A 20,311-nucleotide genomic window follows, 5' to 3' on the forward strand; every position below is an offset into this window, starting at 1 on the left:
ATGAAGAACCTTTGCTGATGGTACCATAACTAAGTAAATTATTCTGTGGATAATATAATAATGTGGATCATGAGGAGAATTGAGGGGCAAGGGTTAGGGAGACAGAATAAGATAGCAGCAGAAAACAATGCAGCCAAAATAATAAAATTCACCAAAGTGTATGAAGGAGAAATTAGATGATGTACAAAGGGATATGAGGATTGGGTTTTGGATTGGTTGGGAGAGGAGGAAAACAGAGTCACAAGTATGAGTTATTAGACACAGGCATAACAGAGAGAGAGAGAGAGAGAGAGAGAGAGAGAGAGAGAGAGAGAGAGAGAGAGAGAGAGAGAGAGAGAGAGAGAGGGTGGGGGGAGTGGGGAGGGGGAGTGGGGAGTGGGAGTGGGGAGTGGGGAGGGGGAGTGGGGAGGGGGAGTGGGAGTGGGGAGGGGGAGTGGGAGTGGGGAGTGGGAGTGGGGAGGGGTAGTTGGAGTGGGGAGGGGGAGTGGGGAGGGGGAGTGGGGAGGGGGAGTGGGGAGGGGGAGTGGGGAGGGGGAGTGGGGAGGGGGAGTGGGGAGGGGTAGTTGGAGTGGGGAGGGGGAGTGGGGAGGGGGAGTGGGGAGGGGGAGTGGGGAGGGGGAGTGGGGAGGGGGAGTGGGGAGGGGGAGTGGGGAGGGGGAGTGGGAGTGGGGAGGGGGAGTGGGGAGGGGGAGTGGGAGTGGGAGTGGGGAGGGGGAGTGGGGAGTGGGGAGGGGGAGTGGGGAGGGGGAGTGGGAGTGGGAGTGGGGAGGGGGAGTGGGAGTGGGGAGTGGGGAGGGGGAGTGGGGAGGTGGGGAGGGGAGAGGTGAGGGGGAGGGGAGAGGTGAGGGGGGAGGGAGGTGACAGGTGAGGGAGGGAGGTGAGAGGTGAGGGGGGGGAGGTGCAGGGGGGAGGGGAGAGGTGAGGGGGAGGGGATAGGTGAGGGGGCATGAGGGGGAGCGTGAGGTGAGGAGGAGCAGGAGGGGTGGTAGGGGAGGGGGAGGGGTGGTGAGGGCGAGCAGGAGGGGGTGGTAGGGGGAGGGTGTGGTGAGGGGGAGGTGAGGGGTGAGGGGGGAAGTGAGGGGGAGGTGAGGGGTGAGGGGGGCAGTGAGGGGGAGGTGAGGGGTGTGGGGGGAGGTGAGGGGTGAACGGGGAAGTGAGGGGTGAGGGGAGCGGTGAGGGGGGGAGGGGAGATGTGAGGGGGGGAGGGGAGATGTGAGGGGGGGAGGGGAGATGTGAGGGGGGAGGGGAGATGTGAGGGGGGAGGGGAGAGGTGAGGGGGGAGGGGAGAGGTGAGGGGGGGGAGGTGACAGGTGAGGGGGGGAGGTGACAGGTGAGGGGGGGAGGTGACAGGTGAGGGGGGGGAGGTGAGAGGTGAGGGGGGGAGGTGCGGGGGGGATGGGAGAGGTTAGGGGGGAAGTGCGGGGGGGAGGGGAGATGTGAGGGGTAGGTGAGGGTGGAGGGGATAGGTGAGGGGGCATGAGGGGGAGCGTGAGGTGAGGAGGAGCAGGAGGGGTGGTAGGGGAGGGGGAGGGGTGGTGAGGGCGAGCAGGAGGGGGTGGTAGGGGGAGGGTGTGGTGAGGGGGAGGTGAGGGGTGAAGTGAGGGGGAGGTGAGGGGTGTGGGGGGAGGTGAGGGGTGTGGGGGGAGGTGAGGGGTGTGGGGGGAGGTGAGGGGTGAGGGGGGAAGTGAGGGGGAGGTGAGGGGGGAGGGGGGAAGTGAGGGGGGAGGTGAGGGGGGAGGGGGGAGGTGAGGGGGGAGGTGAGGGGGGAGGGGGGAGGTGAGGGGGGAGGTGAGGGGGGAGGTGAGGGGGCAGGTGAGGGGGCAGGTGAGGGGGGAGGGGGGAAGTGAGGGGGGAGGTGAGGGGGGAGGGGGGAAGTGAGGGGAGCGGTGAGGGGGGAGGGGGGAGGTGAGGGGGGAGGGGGGAGGTGAGGGGGGAAGGGGGTGGTGAGGGGGGAGGGTGGAGGTGAGGGGGTAGGTGAGGGGGGAGGAGGGAAGTGAGGGGGTAGGTGAGGGGGGAGGGGGGAAGTGAGGGGGTAGGTGAGGGGGGAGGGGGGAAGTGAGGGGGCAAGTGAGGGGGCAAGTGAGGGGGCAAGTGAGGGGGCAAGTGAGGGGGCAAGTGAGGGGGCAAGTGAGGGGGCAAGTGAGGGGGCAAGTGAGGGGGCAAGTGAGGGGGCAAGTGAGGGGGCAAGTGAGGGAGGAAGTGAGGGGGCAAGTGAGGGGGCAAGTGAGGGAGGAAGTGAGGGGGCAAGTGAGGGAGGAAGTGAGGGGAGAGGGCGGGAGAGGGGAGGGGAGGGGCAGGAGAGGAGGGGGGGGAGAGGGGAGGGGAGGGGGCAGGAGAGGACGAGGGGAGGGGGCAGGAGAGGACGAGGGGAGGGGGCAGGAGAGGAGGAGGCAGGGGAGGGGGCAGGAGAGGAGGAGGCAGGGGGAGGGCAAGAGAGGAGGAGGCAGGGGAGAGCGCAAGAGAGGAGGAGGCAGGGGAGAGGGCAAGAGAGGAGGAGGCAGGGGAGAGGGCAAGAGAGGAGGAGGCAGGGGAGAGGGCAGGAGAGGAGGAGGCAGGGGAGAGGGCAGGAGAGGAGGAGGCAGGGGAGAGGGCAGGAGAGGAGGAGGCAGGGGAGAGGGCAGGAGAGGAGGAGGCAGGGGAGAGGGCAGGAGAGGAGGAGGCAGGGGAGAGGGCAGGAGAGGAGGAGGCAGGGGAGAGGGCAGGAGAGGAGGAGGCAGGGGAGAGGGCAGGAGAGGAGGAGGCAGGGGAGAGGGCAGGAGAGGAGGAGGCAGGGGAGAGGGCAGGAGAGGAGGAGGCAGGGGAGAGGGCAGGAGAGGAGGAGGCAGGGGAGAGGGCAGGAGAGGAGGAGGCAGGGGAGAGGGCAGGAGAGGAGGAGGCAGGGGAGAGGGCAGGAGAGGAGGAGGCAGGGGAGAGGGCAGGAGAGGAGGATGCAGGGGAGAGGGCAGGAGAGGAGGATGCAGGGGAGAGGGCAGGAGAGGAGGATGCAGGGGAGAGGGCAGGAGAGGAGGATGCAGGGGAGAGGGCAGGAGAGGAGGATGCAGGGGAGAGGGCAGGAGAGGAGGAGGCAGGGGAGAGGGCAGGAGAGGAGGAGGCAGGGGAGAGGAGAAGATGGGGGCAGGGGAGGGGAAGCGATGAAGGGTGTACGGGCTGTTGGGTGGGAAAGAAGAGGTATGCGGGCTCTTGCGTGGGAAAGGAGGGGTACGCGGGCACTTGCGTGGGAAAGGAGGGGTACTCGGGCTCTTGCGTGGGAAAGGAGGGGTACGCGGGCTCTTGCGTGGGAAAGGAGGGGTACGCGGGCTCTTGCGTGGGAAAGGAGGGGTACGCGGGCTCTTGCGTGGGAAAGGAGGGGTACGCGGGCCCTTGCGTGGGAAAGGAGGGGTACGCGGGCCCTTGCGTGGGAAAGGAGGGGTACGCGGGCCCTTGCGTGGGAAAGGAGGGGTACGCGGGCCCTTGCGTGGGAAAGGAGGGGTACGCGGGCCCTTGCGTGGGAAAGGAGGGGTACGCGGGCCCTTGCGTGGGAAAGGAGGGGTACGCGGGCCCTTGCGTGGGAAAGGAGGGGTACGCGGGCCCTTGCGTGGGAAAGGAGGGGTACGCGGGCCCTTGCGTGGGAAAGGAGGGGTACGCGGGCCCTTGCGTGGGAAAGGAGGGGTACGCGGGCCCTTGCGTGGGAAAGAAGGGGTACGCGGGCCCTTGCGTGGGAAAGAAGGGGTACGTGGGCCCTTGCGTGGGAAAGAAGGGGTACGCGAGCCCTTGCGTGGGAAAGAAGGGGTACGCGGGCTCTTGCGTGGGAAAGGTGTGTGCGGGCTGTTGTGGTGGCGGTGGCGGTGGTGGGGGATGGTGGTGGTGTGCAGAGGGGCAGGGGAAGGCAAGTGGGAGTGGAAATGACACTGATGGCCAAAATTACAGACTTTTCAAGATGCCAAATAAGATTGAACCACAGTGAAATTGTGTGGACTTAATTGCTGATGGATAAATAGGTAACATGATACATGAGCTAGTATTGTAACAAGGATTATAAAGAGTCTGAAAGGATGTGTATATTTGGCAGCTGGTATTTTAGTTGTAGGAGTAGGATGGCCTGATGATTTGCAGATTAGTGCCTGGTCAGCAGGATGCTCTGCTCTCTAACTCTATTCTGCATCATCCGTACCATTTGGTTCCACAGATAAGTGTCGGCAGTTATGTCATTTTTGGTTTGCTTGCCGAAGTTGCTATTCTGTTGGCTTCTGAGGCCGGTCAGCAATCGGTATGCCTGCTCATTATTTGTCTACTGTACCGAGAGGTGGTGAGGTATTCTAAGGCCATTCGTTTGGTTCAGTGTGTTTTGATTACAGAAATAATTTGTTATTTTAGAAGTACTGAGTGATTTTTAGTTTTTGATTTAGTGATTAGGTCTTACTGAAGAATCCCTGGGATGCATCTGAGTGGAAAGCGAGTTTGAACATGTTATGGATGCAGGATGCATTTCAGCTGAGAATCATTGAAGTGGACATGGTGTGTGTTGTGTCTAGACAAGACAGCCTAGACACAATGAGAGGAAGCCGAAAGGCACGCGCTAAGCCAAAGCAGGGTGCGTGAGGTCTGAAACAGGATACATTATGAATGCTATAAAGAAAAGTACGTAGCTTCTGGAATACTTAACTTTAATCCATCCTTTTGGTACATCTGGAGATTGTGGCGATACAAGTGAGACTCTTTAGATACATGCAATGTTACTAATGGCGCCTTGCTAGGTGGTAGCCATTGACTCAGCTGAAGGCTATTCTAACTATCTGCTCGGCAAAGGAGCGAGGCTTCGTCAGTGTAGTCGCTAGCAAAGTCGTTCGTACAACTGGGGTGAGTGCTAGTCCGTATCTCGAGACCTGCCTTGTGGTGGCGCTCGGTCTGCGATCACACAGTGGCGACACGCGGGTCCGACATGTACTAATGGACCGCGGCCGATTTAAAGCTACCACCTAGCAAGTGTGGTGTCTGGCGGTGACACCACAGTGTGCATGGTATTGTTAAGAAAAAAGGAAGAAGGAGGAGGAGGAGGAGGAGGAGGAGGAGGAGGAGGAGGAGGAGGAGCATGCAAGGTATCTTGAGAAAATGCGGTACCATGCGGTCGGGCAACATAATCTGCAGGATGCGATAAACCGCTATGAAATACCTGAGAACAACATGGCGGCGTACAGACAGGGCTGTTGCTAGGTGTTTTGGCACTCTAGGTGAGAATTGAAAAATATTTCCTCCCCCCCTCCCCTTTTTAAAAATACAATCAGTCTTCCCTATATAACCCTCACTCCTCCACAACCACCAACATCCAACAATGTAAATATCCTATTATACATTAAATCATTAAACTAAGGAGACCAGACATCCTCATTTTATGGGGAAAAACATTTTTTGTCCCTAATTTTTGAAATTTCCTAAAATAATTGAAATAGGAAGAATGGATGAACATTTTAAACTAGAAATCAACTGAATATACTGGTGCAACCAAATTTGGCATCAGTTACTTATTCAGTTGCAAGAAATTGGACTAATAAAGGTGTGGAAGTATTTTCTGCTGCGAATGAATTTTTCCTGGAATTTAGAAATCATGATATACTAATGGGAGACATACCAAAGCATCAAACTAGGTCATCTGGATAATTGTGGTATTATTTCGTTTCTGCTTTAACTGAAATATTTTTAGAATGAGGAATAACTACAATCTTTTTCAGCATCTTCTTTCATCAAAGTAAGTGAAGACTTATTAAGTAACTGTTCCATATGCTACTGAAAACAATTTGGAGTTTTAATTTTTCCTCCTCATTTGCTCAATTTTTTTCACTCTTTGATTTAAAATTAATTTTATCCGCCCTTTGCTGCCCCTAAAATTTTGCCACCCTAAGCAGCTGCCTAATCTTGCCTAAGCATCTAATTTGGTTGAGGAACTGTGGACCATACATGACAGCTCATCAAAGAGCTTACAGCCATCCCTTTGCACCTGAAGATACATTTGTTTAGCAAGTCCTGAAATGACTAAATCAGTTGAACAGTTCCTATCAGCCATCAAATGCAATGGTTATTTTATTTTTCCTAGGTTTTTGGGACATGGGTCTGATCAAAGGCTGGTAGGGGCTGACAGTGCAGCTACCGTGAGTAATTCAAATGTCTCACGGTTCACTGATGAAGTTGTGAGGTCTCTCAATGCATCTGTAGTCCAAAACAATAGGAATAGCATGTCTGGTAGCTGTGTCGGCTGGTCACTTCAGGTGTGGGGCACTGTACATGCTGTGGTGAACTGCACCATGTGTGCAGTCATCAGGTGACCATGCCCGCAGCTGTGGTCCCTTGTCTTTGATTGGCTGGTACAAGGAGAGATGGCAAGACAGCACGGGCCTACCACAGTTCCTCGGGAGCCATACCGACTCGCTACCGAATGGCTTATGGAATTGCACAGAGACTCTGATGTGAAAACCTACAACTCAGTGCACTAGTCTACTGAACCAATTGGCACAGTAACAAAATGATACAGAATAGCTGCAGATCTCACAATAGTCTCTGCTTCACATATACCTCATAAGACTGTGGCTTTGAGAGGTTGCTCTGTATGCTCAGTGAACCACCAGATGAGTTCCCTGTATAAAAAGGAAACCATTATCTAGGTGAATGTGACATATTTCCCATCATGAGTGGACACAAGAAGAGTGGGGTAGTGTCTCGTTCAAGGACAAGTTTTGGTTTCAGCCTGGAGAGTGCTTCTTCACGTAAAACTGTTTGGTTCATGTCTGGGACATATTAAGATCTTATAAAAACTGTGTAAAGGGCCATGAGTGATCTCATTTTGGGTGGCAATATTTTAGGAGCATATACACCATTGCATGTGTCTCAAGAGGTACACTGATGTCTATGGCATAGCAAGGGTGGCCAAAATTTCGGCTCGCAGGCCATGCCCGGGCCTGAGTGCCAAAGTGCTCAGCCTAACTACACATTTCCCTCATCACCACACCAGGCTGTTTGAGAGTGAGGAGGTGGAAGAGGGGAAGAAATCAGTGAATGTGCCACATCTAAATGGCAGTGCAGTTGCACTGTATGTGACTTGGTTTTATATTTTACATTTCTCAACAACATAGATCACAAACAAGTTTTCAGTATTAATTAATAATCTTTGGCACATTGTAGACATAGTATGCAATGTAATCTTGACTTATTTAGTTTCATAATCGAAAAAATATCTTACACACAAATATGTCGATCAAAATATTACAGTACTTTTGCAACCTACACTATGGAGATTTGGAAAATCTGTCTGAGAAAAGCAATGAAGACATCCTGGATAGTTTTACCATAAAAAGATTTATCACTGAAACTGGAATCACCTTACACATCAATCATTTACGTCTGCACAAACACAGGGCATTTTAAACAGATACGGCAAACGGTCTCGAAAACAGATGGAAAATAGGTGTAAGACTGACAGTGTCCTCGAAACCTTTATAAAACTACCCTTTTGGTTCTTGCTAGGTCACAAGGAATTACTCCAACCCCGTACTTTCTTTAATGCCAGTGACCTTAGGGAACTGGACTGTCTTTTTCAGAATGTGTCCCTTCTACAATGCAATTTTCTTTTTAAATGCATCCCCATCATATCAGAAATAAGTTGTTTCTTGCCTTGCCATGCCTTACTGTGGGCAGTGTGTAGTCAAGTCTACTTAAAATGCAAAGACTGCAATCCATTCTCGATGTTCTAATTTTTGTTCCTGTACTCCTTTTTCCTTCAGAAATTCAACTATAGTGAGTTTTAAATCTAAAAATCATTCCAGGTATGCCCCTCGACTTAACCAACATACTTTACAGCAATATATGAAGTTTACATAATCTTCATTAAACTCCACTGAAAACTGTTGCAACTGACAATGGAACAATAGGTGCAACTTCATGAATTTTACTGTTTGTACCACCAGTTTCTCCGAGTGCTCCATGTCTGCAAATTTAGCACAAAGTACTTCTCAATCTGTAGAACAATGAATCCTGTGTGCGTCAATTGTTGCAATTTTCTGTTCTTTCACTGTCATCTAAATGTTTAAGTTCTCTCTGTATGGCACTGTAATGTTGTTTGACGGCAGGTAAGCAGTACCCATTGCTTACGTGAATTGAGAATGCTCATCCCTCTCTTCTGACATTCCCATTCATTTTAAAGGATTGTGACGATAGATGGCTAGACTGCATTTTTTTACGAAACAGACACTGGACCTGTGAACATCCTCCATACTATGAACAAATAGTGAAGGGTAAACAGCACTGACACAACGATTCTGCTGAATTCGGAGAGTTGTGCCGACCAAAAATTTCCATACTGCAATGCCAAATGAAATGTCATGCTGTTTTGAGTATTTCTGAGAAGGACCGAACAACCCAAGCGACAGGCTGGGCCTCGGCATGCCTGCAGCCTGCACACGCTGCATGCATGAAGTTTGGCATGCCATGGCTGGCCTTGGTATATGGGGATGACATCCCTGCTGCAGTATGTGTGAATCTTTTGGTGCATGCACATCTGGTATGCTATTATAATGTCCCACCACAAAGGACCGACCTCATAGATAAGAACTTGATGTATGATACCTAACATCTTGAGCAGCCAAGTTACACACCACACTTAAATCTGATAGAGTACATATAGGCCGGTCTAGGCCAAAGGATTGAAATACTATGACTGCTGGCTACAAAGGACAAATTTCCAGCAATTGGAAGCATTACTACAAGCTATGTTACATGGCACGATTCGCAGAATGGGGAACTATTGTCTTTGTCAACAATTTAACCAATGACTTGCACCCTCATGTTTTATTACACAGTCATTAGTTATTATGTCAACTTTCTTAATGAAATTTAATGTTCTTACATGTGGTTACGAATATAATGGAACATAAGCTATAGTTATCCCTTATGTTTGTAAATTCTTGCTCAAAAACCATACATTCAAACTACCCTTCATTACACAACTTAGAAAAACGCGACAATAGTCACTGTGCAGCACTTTTTATCTCCATGTACATTTACATACGTACTCAGCAAACACCCTTGTATAATGTCACATACATTGGCAAGCTATACTTGCAGTAGACTAAGGAGACAGTATACAAATGTAAACAAATGCACACACCTCTCTAGCCATAGTAGTGATGAATGCAGCTGGTCGTGCTGTGGCAATAAGTGTGAGAGCATGTCGAGCAGTGCGGCACGAATCTGCAGCTGGCGTCAATGGCAGGCCATATGTCATGCTAATAAAAGGAAGTAAACACAACACCTTTTGGTAAAACGCAAAATACAAGAGATCACAAATATAAAAATTTAAGATATCTAGAACAAGAAAGCCTTTAATAGAAGCTCTTATTCTGCAGCTTATTAGATATAACAGAAGAGAACACTTGTTGAGATTTAATACACTTATATTTCATTTAAAAATTGTTTAGTATCCTTGCCGGACTGACACTGATATCGAGATGGAGGCATCAGTGTTGGCCATCTAATGTTGTTTTGCTTTGCATACATACTGTGGAGTGCATGGACTCAGTTGGTAAGACACTTTGGTGGTGTAAGCTAGAAGGAAAGTACGCATGCTTTCCTCATGCAGTTGTGTTGATGTGTCTGAAGATTTCCACATGTCATTACTTTCACACAGTTATTTGCCTGCTGCTAGATTTTCTTTTGCTTTGCTGTTGTGGGTTTGTTTGTACATTACTGTTGATTCTCCTCCAGCCTTTGAGCAGAGCGGAGAGAAGCTGCATCATGCCAGTTGCACACACCATTTAGTTTAGTGCTCTTCTAATTTACTTCTGAGTGGAAGTGAACAGTAGCTGATTGTTTAGCTGTTTTTAGTAATGCTATATATTTTTGTTGCAAGAATTTGCATATTTTTCGATCTTCTGTCTCGAGTGAGTTTACTTTCCAATGTAGTTCTCCATTCCAGAAGTCACTAGTGTCACTTTATTTACTTGATTCCATGACCTTTGCAAATAATAAATATTCAATGGACCTCTAGACTCAGAATCTCAGAGTTTAATCTCGTGTTTTGTAAATGTATATTCAGTAGTCAATAGTATAGTAGTACCCAGCTGTTTGTTTTGAGACTAGTGCCCGTTTTACTCAATGCAGTTAGCCGCTCAGTTCAGTGAAAGCTATTGCCTGTGACACATCTCCAGGGCATCAAGGGTTTAACTTTTCCTGTGCTTCGTTTATAGTATATATTTGCTTAATTGGTTCTGAGTTTTGGTATTTAAGAAGTTTCATGTCACTTTTTTTTCTTTTTTCCATCTATAAGTGTAAATTCAGGCAGTCTGTAGCTCAGTTGTTATTTCTTCTGAACAGCCAGCTATATAGTTCACTGAGGCATCAGTGGCCCTCATTTACATGTCCGGGAGGAGGGCCAACAGTAAAAGCTGGCAGGAACCTAGATAAGCATATCTATGTTTCTGGCAGTTTGTACTGTTTACTCTTCCATTAGTCTTGTTCGGATGGGTAGGACATGTGCCTGGTGTGTGTGGATGCAGGAGGAGCTGGCCACAGTTAGCCAACAATTGAATGTGATCAGTCACCTTCAGGCTACCGCACCGAGGTGTAGCAGTGGCGGAGATTCTGGAGCATTGCATGGGACACCTCAGGTGTCACTTGTTTCTCCTGAGGCACCTTCAAGTGTATCCAACACGGTGAACCTGCAGGGTGAGTGGCGGGTGGTAATGTGTTCGCGTTGCTTGAGATGCAAAGCCAATGTGGAGGCTGCCCATATGTCATCGCCTATACATACTGTGAGTGAACAGGTGGCTGTACCTTCAGCAGGGTCTGAGCAGAAACATGGGGGCAGGGTGCTCCATTATGGAGCCCCTTCGGAAGATAGCATTCAGGACTCGAAAGAAAGCCAATGTGCACTCGGTACGTCTGCTGAGCTGGTCTTATCCGGGATGTGGAGGTCGCCTTGCCTGCAGCTATCAAGCATACAGCGTGCAGTCATCTGCCAGTAGTGGCTCACGTCAGCACCAACAACACCTGTCACATGGGTTCTGAGGCCATCCTTAGTTCTTAAAGTTGGCTGGTGGAGGTGGTGATGATGACTGCTAGCGTGGATTGTGGTGCTTTGGTTTGGAGCCGAGTGGAGGGTCTCAACCAAAGGCTTCGTTGTCTCTGTGACAGTCTTGGCTGCAGATTTCTGGACCTGCATTATCAGGTGGGGATTTGTAGGACTCCCCTTGATAGGTCACGGATACACTACACAAAGGAAGCAGCTACTTGGGTAGCAGAGTACTTTTGGGGTGCAGATGGGATTTTTTTAGGCTAGGTGGTAGTTTGAGGTACTCTCATGAACACTGACCAGTTGATATGCATTTAGGGAAATCAGACCGTGTTCAGAGTAAGGACAGTTTGACTGTAAAAATTTTATCAGTAAACTGTTGAAGTATTCATAACAAAGTTCCCAAATTTACTGCCCTCCAGGAAAGTTCTCAACCTCAAATTATTCTTGGGACTGAGAGATGGCTAAGACTCAAATTAAAAAGCTCTAACATATTTAGCAAGTCTTGGAATGTTTATGGGAAAGACTGACTGGACACCATCAGAAGGGAAGTGTTCACTACAGTTGACAAAAATATTGTCTCTACTGAGGTTGAAATTGAGTGTGATAGTAAAGTTATTTGGTTGCACATAAGGGATCCAGGTGATAAGTTAATTGTTGGATGTTTTTACTAACCATCGACTCTGCTACAAGTTGGCGGTAACTTTAATCTACCGGTATAGAATGGATATCTATGGATTCAATGGAGGGGGTACAGATAGTCAGTGTTGGGAAGTACTTTTAACACGTTTTCCAAAAACTGTATTGAGCAGCTAGTTTGGCAGCCCACACGCAATGGAAGTATCTTGGATCTTGTAGCTACAGGCTGGACCTTATCGATGGTGTCAGTATAGAGATGGGGATTAGTGATCATGATGTCATCACAGCGACTAAGGTTACAAAAGTTAATGAAGCAGTCAAAAGGGCTATGAGATTGTTTCTGCTAGAAACAGCAGATAAGCAGTTGTTAACATCTCACTTAGACAATGAATTGCGATCATTTAGTTCCAGATTGATGGACATAGAGGAATTATGAGGAAAGTTTAAACAGACTGCAAATCATGCTCTGGACATGTATGTGCCTATTAAGAGGATTAAGGATGGAAAAGAGCCACTGTGGTTTAATAACAAAATTCGGAGAATGCTGAGGAAGCAAAGGCTGTTGTACTCTCGGTTCAAAAGAGGACGCATAAATGGCTTCAGGTGAAGATTAGTAGAGGTTCATGTGTCTGTGAAAAGGTCTATGTATGAGGCATACAACAGCAACCCCTGTCACGCCTTGGCTAAAAATCTGGTGGAGAACCAGAAAAAATTCTAGTCCTATTTAAAATTGCTAAGCGGGTCTAAGGCTTCCATCCAGTCATTCGCTGACAAGTATGGTTTAGCAGTAGAAGATAGCAAAAGAAAGGTTTAAGTTTTAAATTCCAAGTTCTATAAATCGTTCATGCAGGAGAATCATGCAAAAGTACCATCGTATGACCATTGCACAGAGTCCTGTATGGATGACACAGTAATAAACTTCCCTGGGGTACCAAAACAACTGAAATAGTTGAAAACAAGTAAGTCACCAGGTCTGGATGAGATCCCAATTCGGTTTTACACAGAGTACCTATGGCATTGGTCCCTTACTTTGCATTTATCACAAATCTCTCCAAGACCACAAAGTGCCAAGTGACTGGAAAAAAGCACAGGTAACTTTTGTATATAATAAGGGTAAAAGAATGGACCTGAAAATTACAGACCAATGTCTTTAATATTGGTTTGCTGCAAAATTCTAGAGCTTATTCTGAGTTCTAATATAGTAAATTTCCTGGCGACCCAACAGCTCATATGCACAAATCAGCTTGCTCTTTTCTCACATGATAAACTGAGAACCATGGATGAAGGGCAACAGGCATATTCCATATTTTTAGATTTCCGAAAAGCATTCAACATGGTATCACACTGCAGACTTAATGAAGGTACGTGGATACAGAACAGGCTCCCTGGTTCAAAGACTTCTTACGTAATAGAACCCAGTATTTTGTCCTCAAAGGCGAGTGTTCATAGGAGACAGGGGTGACATCAGGAGCGCCCCAGGGAAGTGTCATAGGATCGCTGCTATTTTCTATATGGATAAATGATCTGGCAGACAGCATGGGCAGCAATCTGTGGTTGTTTGCTGTGCTGTGGTGTACAGGAAGGTGTTGAATATAAGTGACTGCAGGTTGATGCAAGATGACCTAGACAAAGTTTCTAGTTGGTGTGATGAATGACAGCTGGTTCTTACAATGGAGAAATGTAAGTTAATGCGGATGAGTAGGAAAAACAAACCTGTAATGTTTGGATACAGCATTAGTAATGTCGTGCTTGACACAGTCACATCATTTAAATATTTAAGCGTAACATTGCAAAGCGATATGAAATGGAATTATCATGTGAGGATTGTGGTAGGAAAGGCAAATGGTCAACTTTAGTTTATTGGGAGAATTTTAGGAAAGTGTAGTTCATCCGTAAAGGATGATCGCATATTGGACACTAGTGCGACCTATTCCTGAGTACTGCACGAGTGCTTGGGATCTGCAGTGCGTCAGATTGAAAGAAGACATTGAAGTAAATCCGGGGAGAGCTGCTAGATGTTACCAGTAGGTTTGGTCAGCATGCAAGTGTTACAGATATGCTTCGGGAGCTAAAGTGGGAATCCTTGGTTTGAAGAAGACATTCACTTCGAACAACACTTCTGAGAAATTTAAAGAACCAGTATTCGAAGCTGAATGCAGAGCAATCCTACTGCCACCAACATAACTTCACATAGGGACCATGTAGGTAAGATACGAGAACTTACAGCTCATACAGAGGCATATAGACAGTTGTTTTTCCCTTACTCTATCTGTGAGTGGAACAGGAAAGGAAACCGCTAGTTGTAGTACAGGGTACACTCCACCATGCACTGTATGGTGGCTTGCAGAGTACATTGTATGAATGTATATGTAGATGTGGATTCTTCATTTTCACCTTTAGGATTACTCTTACATTGTCCTTTTGGATTTGTGTACTGTTTTCACCATCTACCCCTCGGTCCTTACGGCCACTCAACATTGCTCAGAAACTGACTTGTGACACTCCCACACTTGGGTAGTGCATCACCAAACAATGAAAAGAAAGATAGCAGCTAAAAGACAAACTTTTGAGTTTATTCATATCAGTTGAGAGTACAAATAAAATTATCTATCAAGCTCTACAGTTCATGCCTTTCTTATACTGGCACTTGTTTCTTCACCCAAGCAAGGCACTTTAAATACTGCTTCACAGTACTTCCATTCCTTAAAGAAATGGAGTGTAAATAGTATACCAAAGTTCAAAATAAGCAATAAGTCTACAATTACAATATTAAAAAGGGTAATCATTCTTCTTCATTAACCTACACTTTGAGTAAGAAAGAGGGGAATTTTCAGTCACCTATACAATGATAGAAAATGTCTTACAAACCACAAGGTAAACCTTAAAAGTATATGTAAGTTGCTTCATCTTCGCAACTACTTCTATTCCATCGTGTAAAACAATGACATGGTTAATGCTCTTATGAAATTATTTTAGCATCACTGTATAACGCTGATACTTATCTCTGAATGATTGACATTTACCTACAAGTAAAACTGTAAACCCAGTCTCTCAACATCATTACACTAACATCAGTATGTTCATCTGTACACCCAGCTTTGTATAGCCCGTGAAACGAATGATTGGTATTGACTGTTCACATTGCCAAGTGACGATGTTACAGGATGTGGCTTATGGTACCCTTTACCTGGTCTGAAGGAAGTACTGACAATTTGATGGCACGTTCCCCTCTTAAATTTGTGAGTGTGTTGTAGTTAGCTAATGGAAAAACCCCCGACATCATTGTCAGAATCTGATTTTGAATAGTTTTCTTCAGCACTGCTCGAGCTATCACTACTGCCTCCCAGAGGTATAATTAAATTTCGCACATCTTCTTCCACAAGTATTCATTTTTGGCTGACTCTCTGGTGATGCTTGCAGTTCTGTTCATAATATTCATCCAAGTCTCACTAGTCACTTGAATGACAGTTTCCACAAGCAGAGTCTCAATTTCAAAGATCGTGAATTTTTTGTTGTTTGCTGTGACATAATTTTCTGTTTTTTGTTTTTTTATTAGTGGGCATACCCCTTTAATTGTACTGAAATGACAGTCGTATGGAGGAAGTTAAACCATTTCATGTTTGTGCCTTTTAGCAATCTCATGAATGAAATTTGCTGGAAACTGCAGTTTCTTTAGTGCTGCAATTTTGAGCCATTTAACCTTCTTAAAATCTTCAGAGACCCACATGCTTTTTTTTAACCACTGAATATTATTCTCTTTTTGTGGTGCCAAAGCTGGAGTCTTATCATGAACAACTAAATGATACTGGGCATTATGCATAAAATCACTTATGGCCTTCTCAGATTTCTAGATTTCTCATTAGAGATGTTTTGAAGCACTTCCAAAAAACTACACTGTTTACCTCATTATTAATCTTAATATTTTATTTGTGGAAGGAAATAATGTGTTCTCAACTAGGTGTAGGTTAGGTAGGTACCTGATATGAAAGTTGTGGTGATCATATCAGTTTATGCAGCTGGAACTGATTTTACCTACACAAAAACTTCACAATTTTTCTACAGACTGGCAAATTAAAGCTGAAACTCACATTTTTATGAATGTCTACACCACACAATTCAAATGCCAACTTTTAATGCCACACTGTGTAAGTTAGTAGACATGAAATTCTTGATACCTGATTTGATAAAACTTCATTTTTGTTCATCTGTCTTTTTTCATAATAAACTTTTTCTATCTATGAATAGGTACTTGAATAAAGATTAATTTGATTTTGATACATCTTCAAATGTGTTTTGTGATTTTAATTGTTATTTAATCCATTACAATGTGCTGATAAATATGCATGGTGCACAAACATAGTCAATTTATTGCTTTTTAAGAAAATCATGAAATACTTATTGCATACTTACACAGGTCAAATAAATAAAATCTCATTTTTTGAATTCGGTTAAAAAGAGTAATCCAAGAGAATGTGAAAACAAATTAATTAATTAATTAAGCCAGCTTTCACTGACCAGACAGTAACAAACACGATTTTTAGGGTTGTTTCTTTATTTCTGCAATCAGAAAACCAAAAAAGAGGAAAATAAAGAGTAAAGAGGACAATTCAGGTGGCATAAAATCTAGCAAGATGGATCCAGTGCCAGTTACACAATCTAGTCTGATCATCCAAGAAACAATAGTAATAAAAACTTATGCAACTCACTACTGAACCCACTAGAAGGATAGGAATCACAGTCTGTAAATTCTGGCAGTATTACTGATGAGGTAGCTTCTGAATCTCATGCATCTGAATCTACATTGATTCTGTAAGATGGAGATAATTTTCATCAAAATGATATCGGGCAGTGGGTTGGACGACCTTTAGTAATGGTTACCAAAAAGTGAAAGGAAATGTTAAAGCAATGCTGGATACTGCCAGAAAATTATGATTTTGCTGGTGATTAATGTATCTGAAACACAAATTCAATCACACATAGTTAGACATGTACAAACTTGCTTACACAAAGAGATTTAAAGGTGCATTTGTTTTGTGTTTTATTTCCACTAAACATTGTCCAGGGATCTCCAATTTTCCAACCATTCACGAAGTATAAAGAAACACACAATTAATGTAAAGCACATGTAGATATAGTCAATGGCACAGAGAGTTGTGTACGCCGGCCAACTTTTTTGGCAACACAAAAACAAATGTACAGGTTGCTATGCAAAGAAGTCACACAAAAAATACTGAAGACAGTAGAAATGTGTTACAAGCTGTAGTCAACGCAATTATTTTTTGTGGGACTCATGATTTGCTATTGAGAGGAAAAGCGAAAGATGACGGTGTATTTCAAGATTTGCTTACACTAAAAATTGAGTCTGATGATGAAATTTTGAGCAAATGCTTACAATAAGGATCTGTGGTATCCTAATTAGAGAAAAATTGGTCAGTAATGTCAAAACTGCAAGTGCCTACAGCATTTTGGCTGATGAAGCCGTTGACAGATCAGGAAAGGACCAACTATCAACAGGTCTTAGATATTCAGAGAAAAGGGAAAAATGTTAAAGAAGAATTTGTGGGTTTTGTCAAGGTAGAAAAATTGGACATGCAGATTAATGGATTCGGCAATGCACTAAACATAGATGTTGACAAATGTGTGGGACAGGGCTATGACAGATGTGCTATGAAGGTGGAAAACTTGATAGAGTCCAAAAAATATCGAGAGAAATTTATAAAAAGGCTTTATATTTTCACTGCATGTGCCACAAATTAAACCTTGTAGTAAATGACTATTATGATGTCCCCGAGATCTGCAACTGCTTTGGAACTGTGAAAGATATGGTAATTTTTTCAGGGAATCAGTTTTGCATCAAAAATATCATTTTGTGTGAAATAAATTTTTTTTATTTGCTTCTAAACAGAAATAAACCACTAACCAGACTTTTAGTTAAATAAGGGTTAAGGCACTAACTGGTACATTTCAGACATGTGCATTTCTTTTTGCAGCAATGATGCTTGTGCCCCCTGGTTGGCTTCCTGCAGTTGCCTAGCAATGAACTGACCCTACTGAGATACCAGTACCAAAGATCCATCACACAGACTATCAATAGAATAGGTTGTACTTCCTACGTAGAAACTTTCAACTAAACTATGTACAAGATATCCCTCAAGGTAACTGTTGACCTTTCACAAAATAAACTCTATGCACACATTATAACACACATCTCATGCAAAATATGACAACATGCTACTTCCTCATTTGTACAACACCCAGTTCACATATTCTCATTACTGTGGTACACAACACAAAACAAATACACTCCTGGAAATGGAAAAAATAACACATTGACACCGGTGTGTCAGACCCACCATACTTGTTCCGGACACTGCGAGAGGGCTGTACAAGCAATGATCACACGCACGGCACAGCGGACACACCAGGAACCGCGGTGTTGGCCGTCGAATGGCGCTAGCTGCGCAGCATTTGTGCACCGCCGCCGTCAGTGTCAGCCAGTTTGCCGTGGCATACGGAGCTCCATCGCAGTCTTTAACACTGGTAGCATGCCGTGACAGCGTGGACGTGAACCGTATGTGCAGTTGACGGACTTTGAGCGAGGGCGTATAGTGGGCATGCGGGAGGCCGGGTGGACGTACCGCCGAATTGCTCAACACGTGGGGCGTGAGGTCTCCACAGTACATCGATGTTGTAGCCAGTGGTCGGCGGAAGGTGCACGTGCCCGTCGACCTGGGACCGGACCGCAGCGACGCACGGATGCACGCCAAGACCGTAGGATCCTACGCAGTGCCGTAGGGGACCGCACCGCCACTTCCCAGCAAATTAGGGACACTGTTGCTCCTGGGGTATTGGCGAGGACCATTCGCAACCGTCTCCGTGAAGCTGGGCTACGGTCCCGCACACCGTTAGGCCGTCTTTCGCTCACGCCCCAACATCGTGCAGCCCGCCTCCAGTGCTGTCGCGACAGGCGTGGATGGAGGGACGAATGGAGACGTGTCGTCTTCAGCGATGAGAGTCGCTTCTGCCTTAGTGCCAATGATGGTCGTATGCGTGTTTGGCGCCGTGCAGGTGAGCGCCACAATCAGGACTGCATACGACCGAGGCACACAGGGCCAACACCCGGCATCATGGTGTGGGGAGCGATCTCCTACACTGGCCGTACACCACTGGTGATCGTCGAGGGGACACTGAATAGTGCACGGTACATCCAAACCGTCATCGAACCCATCGTTCTACCATTCCTAGACCGGCAAGGGAACTTGCTGTTCCAACAGGACAATGCACGTCTGCATGTATCCCATGCCACCCAACGTGCTCTAGAAGGTGTAAGTCAACTATCCTGGCCAGCAAGATCTCCGGATCTGTCCCCCATTGAGCATGTTTGGGACTGGATGAAGCGTCGTCTCACGCGGTCTGCACGTCCAGCACGAACGCTGGTCCAACTGAGGCGCCAGGTGGAAATGGCATGGCAAGCCGTTCCACAGGACTACATCCAGCATCTCTACGATCGTCTCCATGGGAGAATAGCAGCCTGCATTGCTGCGAAAGGTGGATATACACTGTACTAGTGCCGACATTGTGCATGCTCTGTTGCCTGTGTCTATGTGCCTGTGGTTCTGTCAGTGTGATCATGTGATGTATCTGACCCCAGGAATGTGTCAATAAAGTTTCCCCTTCCTGGGACAATGAATTCACGGTGTTCTTATTTCAATTTCCAGGAGTGTAGATAATAAAATACCAGACACCATAATACACTGGTGTGGCCTGCCTCTCCTTCCTCTTATCCCCTCCATCCTTTTTCAGGTCTGGCACTGGAAACAGTGGTAGTGAATCTAGTGCACACTGAAAAGGACATATAAGTCTGACACGTACAACCATTGTTGAGCATCGTTCACTGGCGAGGTCATCTCAATCACTTGATATGGACCTTGATAGTGGGTGATAATTTCTTCATTTACCATTTAGGTTGTAAGGGCTTATCACCCATTGTCCTGCATAGTACTTTGGTAGTTCAGCATTGAGCTGACCCCTCTCTCATGACATTCTAGGGCATATGTACTGGCTTCCCGTATCGTCTTTCAAAGTCCTTGTAATGATATACTAAAATTTCACAATGACTCCATTCTTCCCCATCTTAGATTTAATTATCATTTCAGAAGCGACAGTATTTTCCAGCCATATACCACCTCATATGGTGATAGATGTGTGCTGTAATGGATCTTGGGTTCACTGGCCTCATGTTAACCTTTGTAAGTGGAATATGTTGTTCTCTTGCTTCAACCTGCTGTGCACAGTACACAATTTTAACATACTGCTCCACATCTTATCTATGTTTATGCCAACAGTGTACTCAGCTGCCTGCCATTCAGCGGTTCTAACAACCCCATCACAAGATAACATGTGATCACGTGCCTGTTTTAATGCTACTTCCCACTTTATGACTGAAACCACAGCACAGTACAAACTTAGTTATCTTGCGTAATACACAATCATGTATGACGAACTATGACTGCATTACAGACAGTTTACACTCTTCATCAGAAGCTTATGCACTCAGTCACTCCACAATGGAATGACCTAATGCCAATAACACACCAATCATTATACTGAGACCATTTGCATTACCATGATGTCAACCAG

General features: G+C 46.2%; 1 protein-coding gene across 4 annotated transcripts in view; it reads right to left on the reverse strand.

The window, feature by feature from the left end:
- LOC124554705 (WD repeat-containing protein 7) overlaps positions 1 to 20,311 on the reverse strand; it is a 388,339-nt gene that overhangs the window by 50,839 nt on the left and 317,189 nt on the right. For all 4 annotated transcript variants that reach the window (XM_047128342.1, XM_047128340.1, XM_047128341.1 and 1 more), the window contains one exon: positions 9,131 to 9,248. In XM_047128342.1, the coding sequence (XP_046984298.1) occupies positions 9,131 to 9,248 (118 nt within the window). The remainder of the gene's footprint in view (positions 1 to 9,130; positions 9,249 to 20,311) is intronic.

This window comes from Schistocerca americana, chromosome X, assembly GCF_021461395.2.
Source record: "Schistocerca americana isolate TAMUIC-IGC-003095 chromosome X, iqSchAmer2.1, whole genome shotgun sequence".
In the NCBI taxonomy this organism is placed as follows: Eukaryota; Metazoa; Arthropoda; class Insecta; order Orthoptera; family Acrididae; genus Schistocerca; species Schistocerca americana.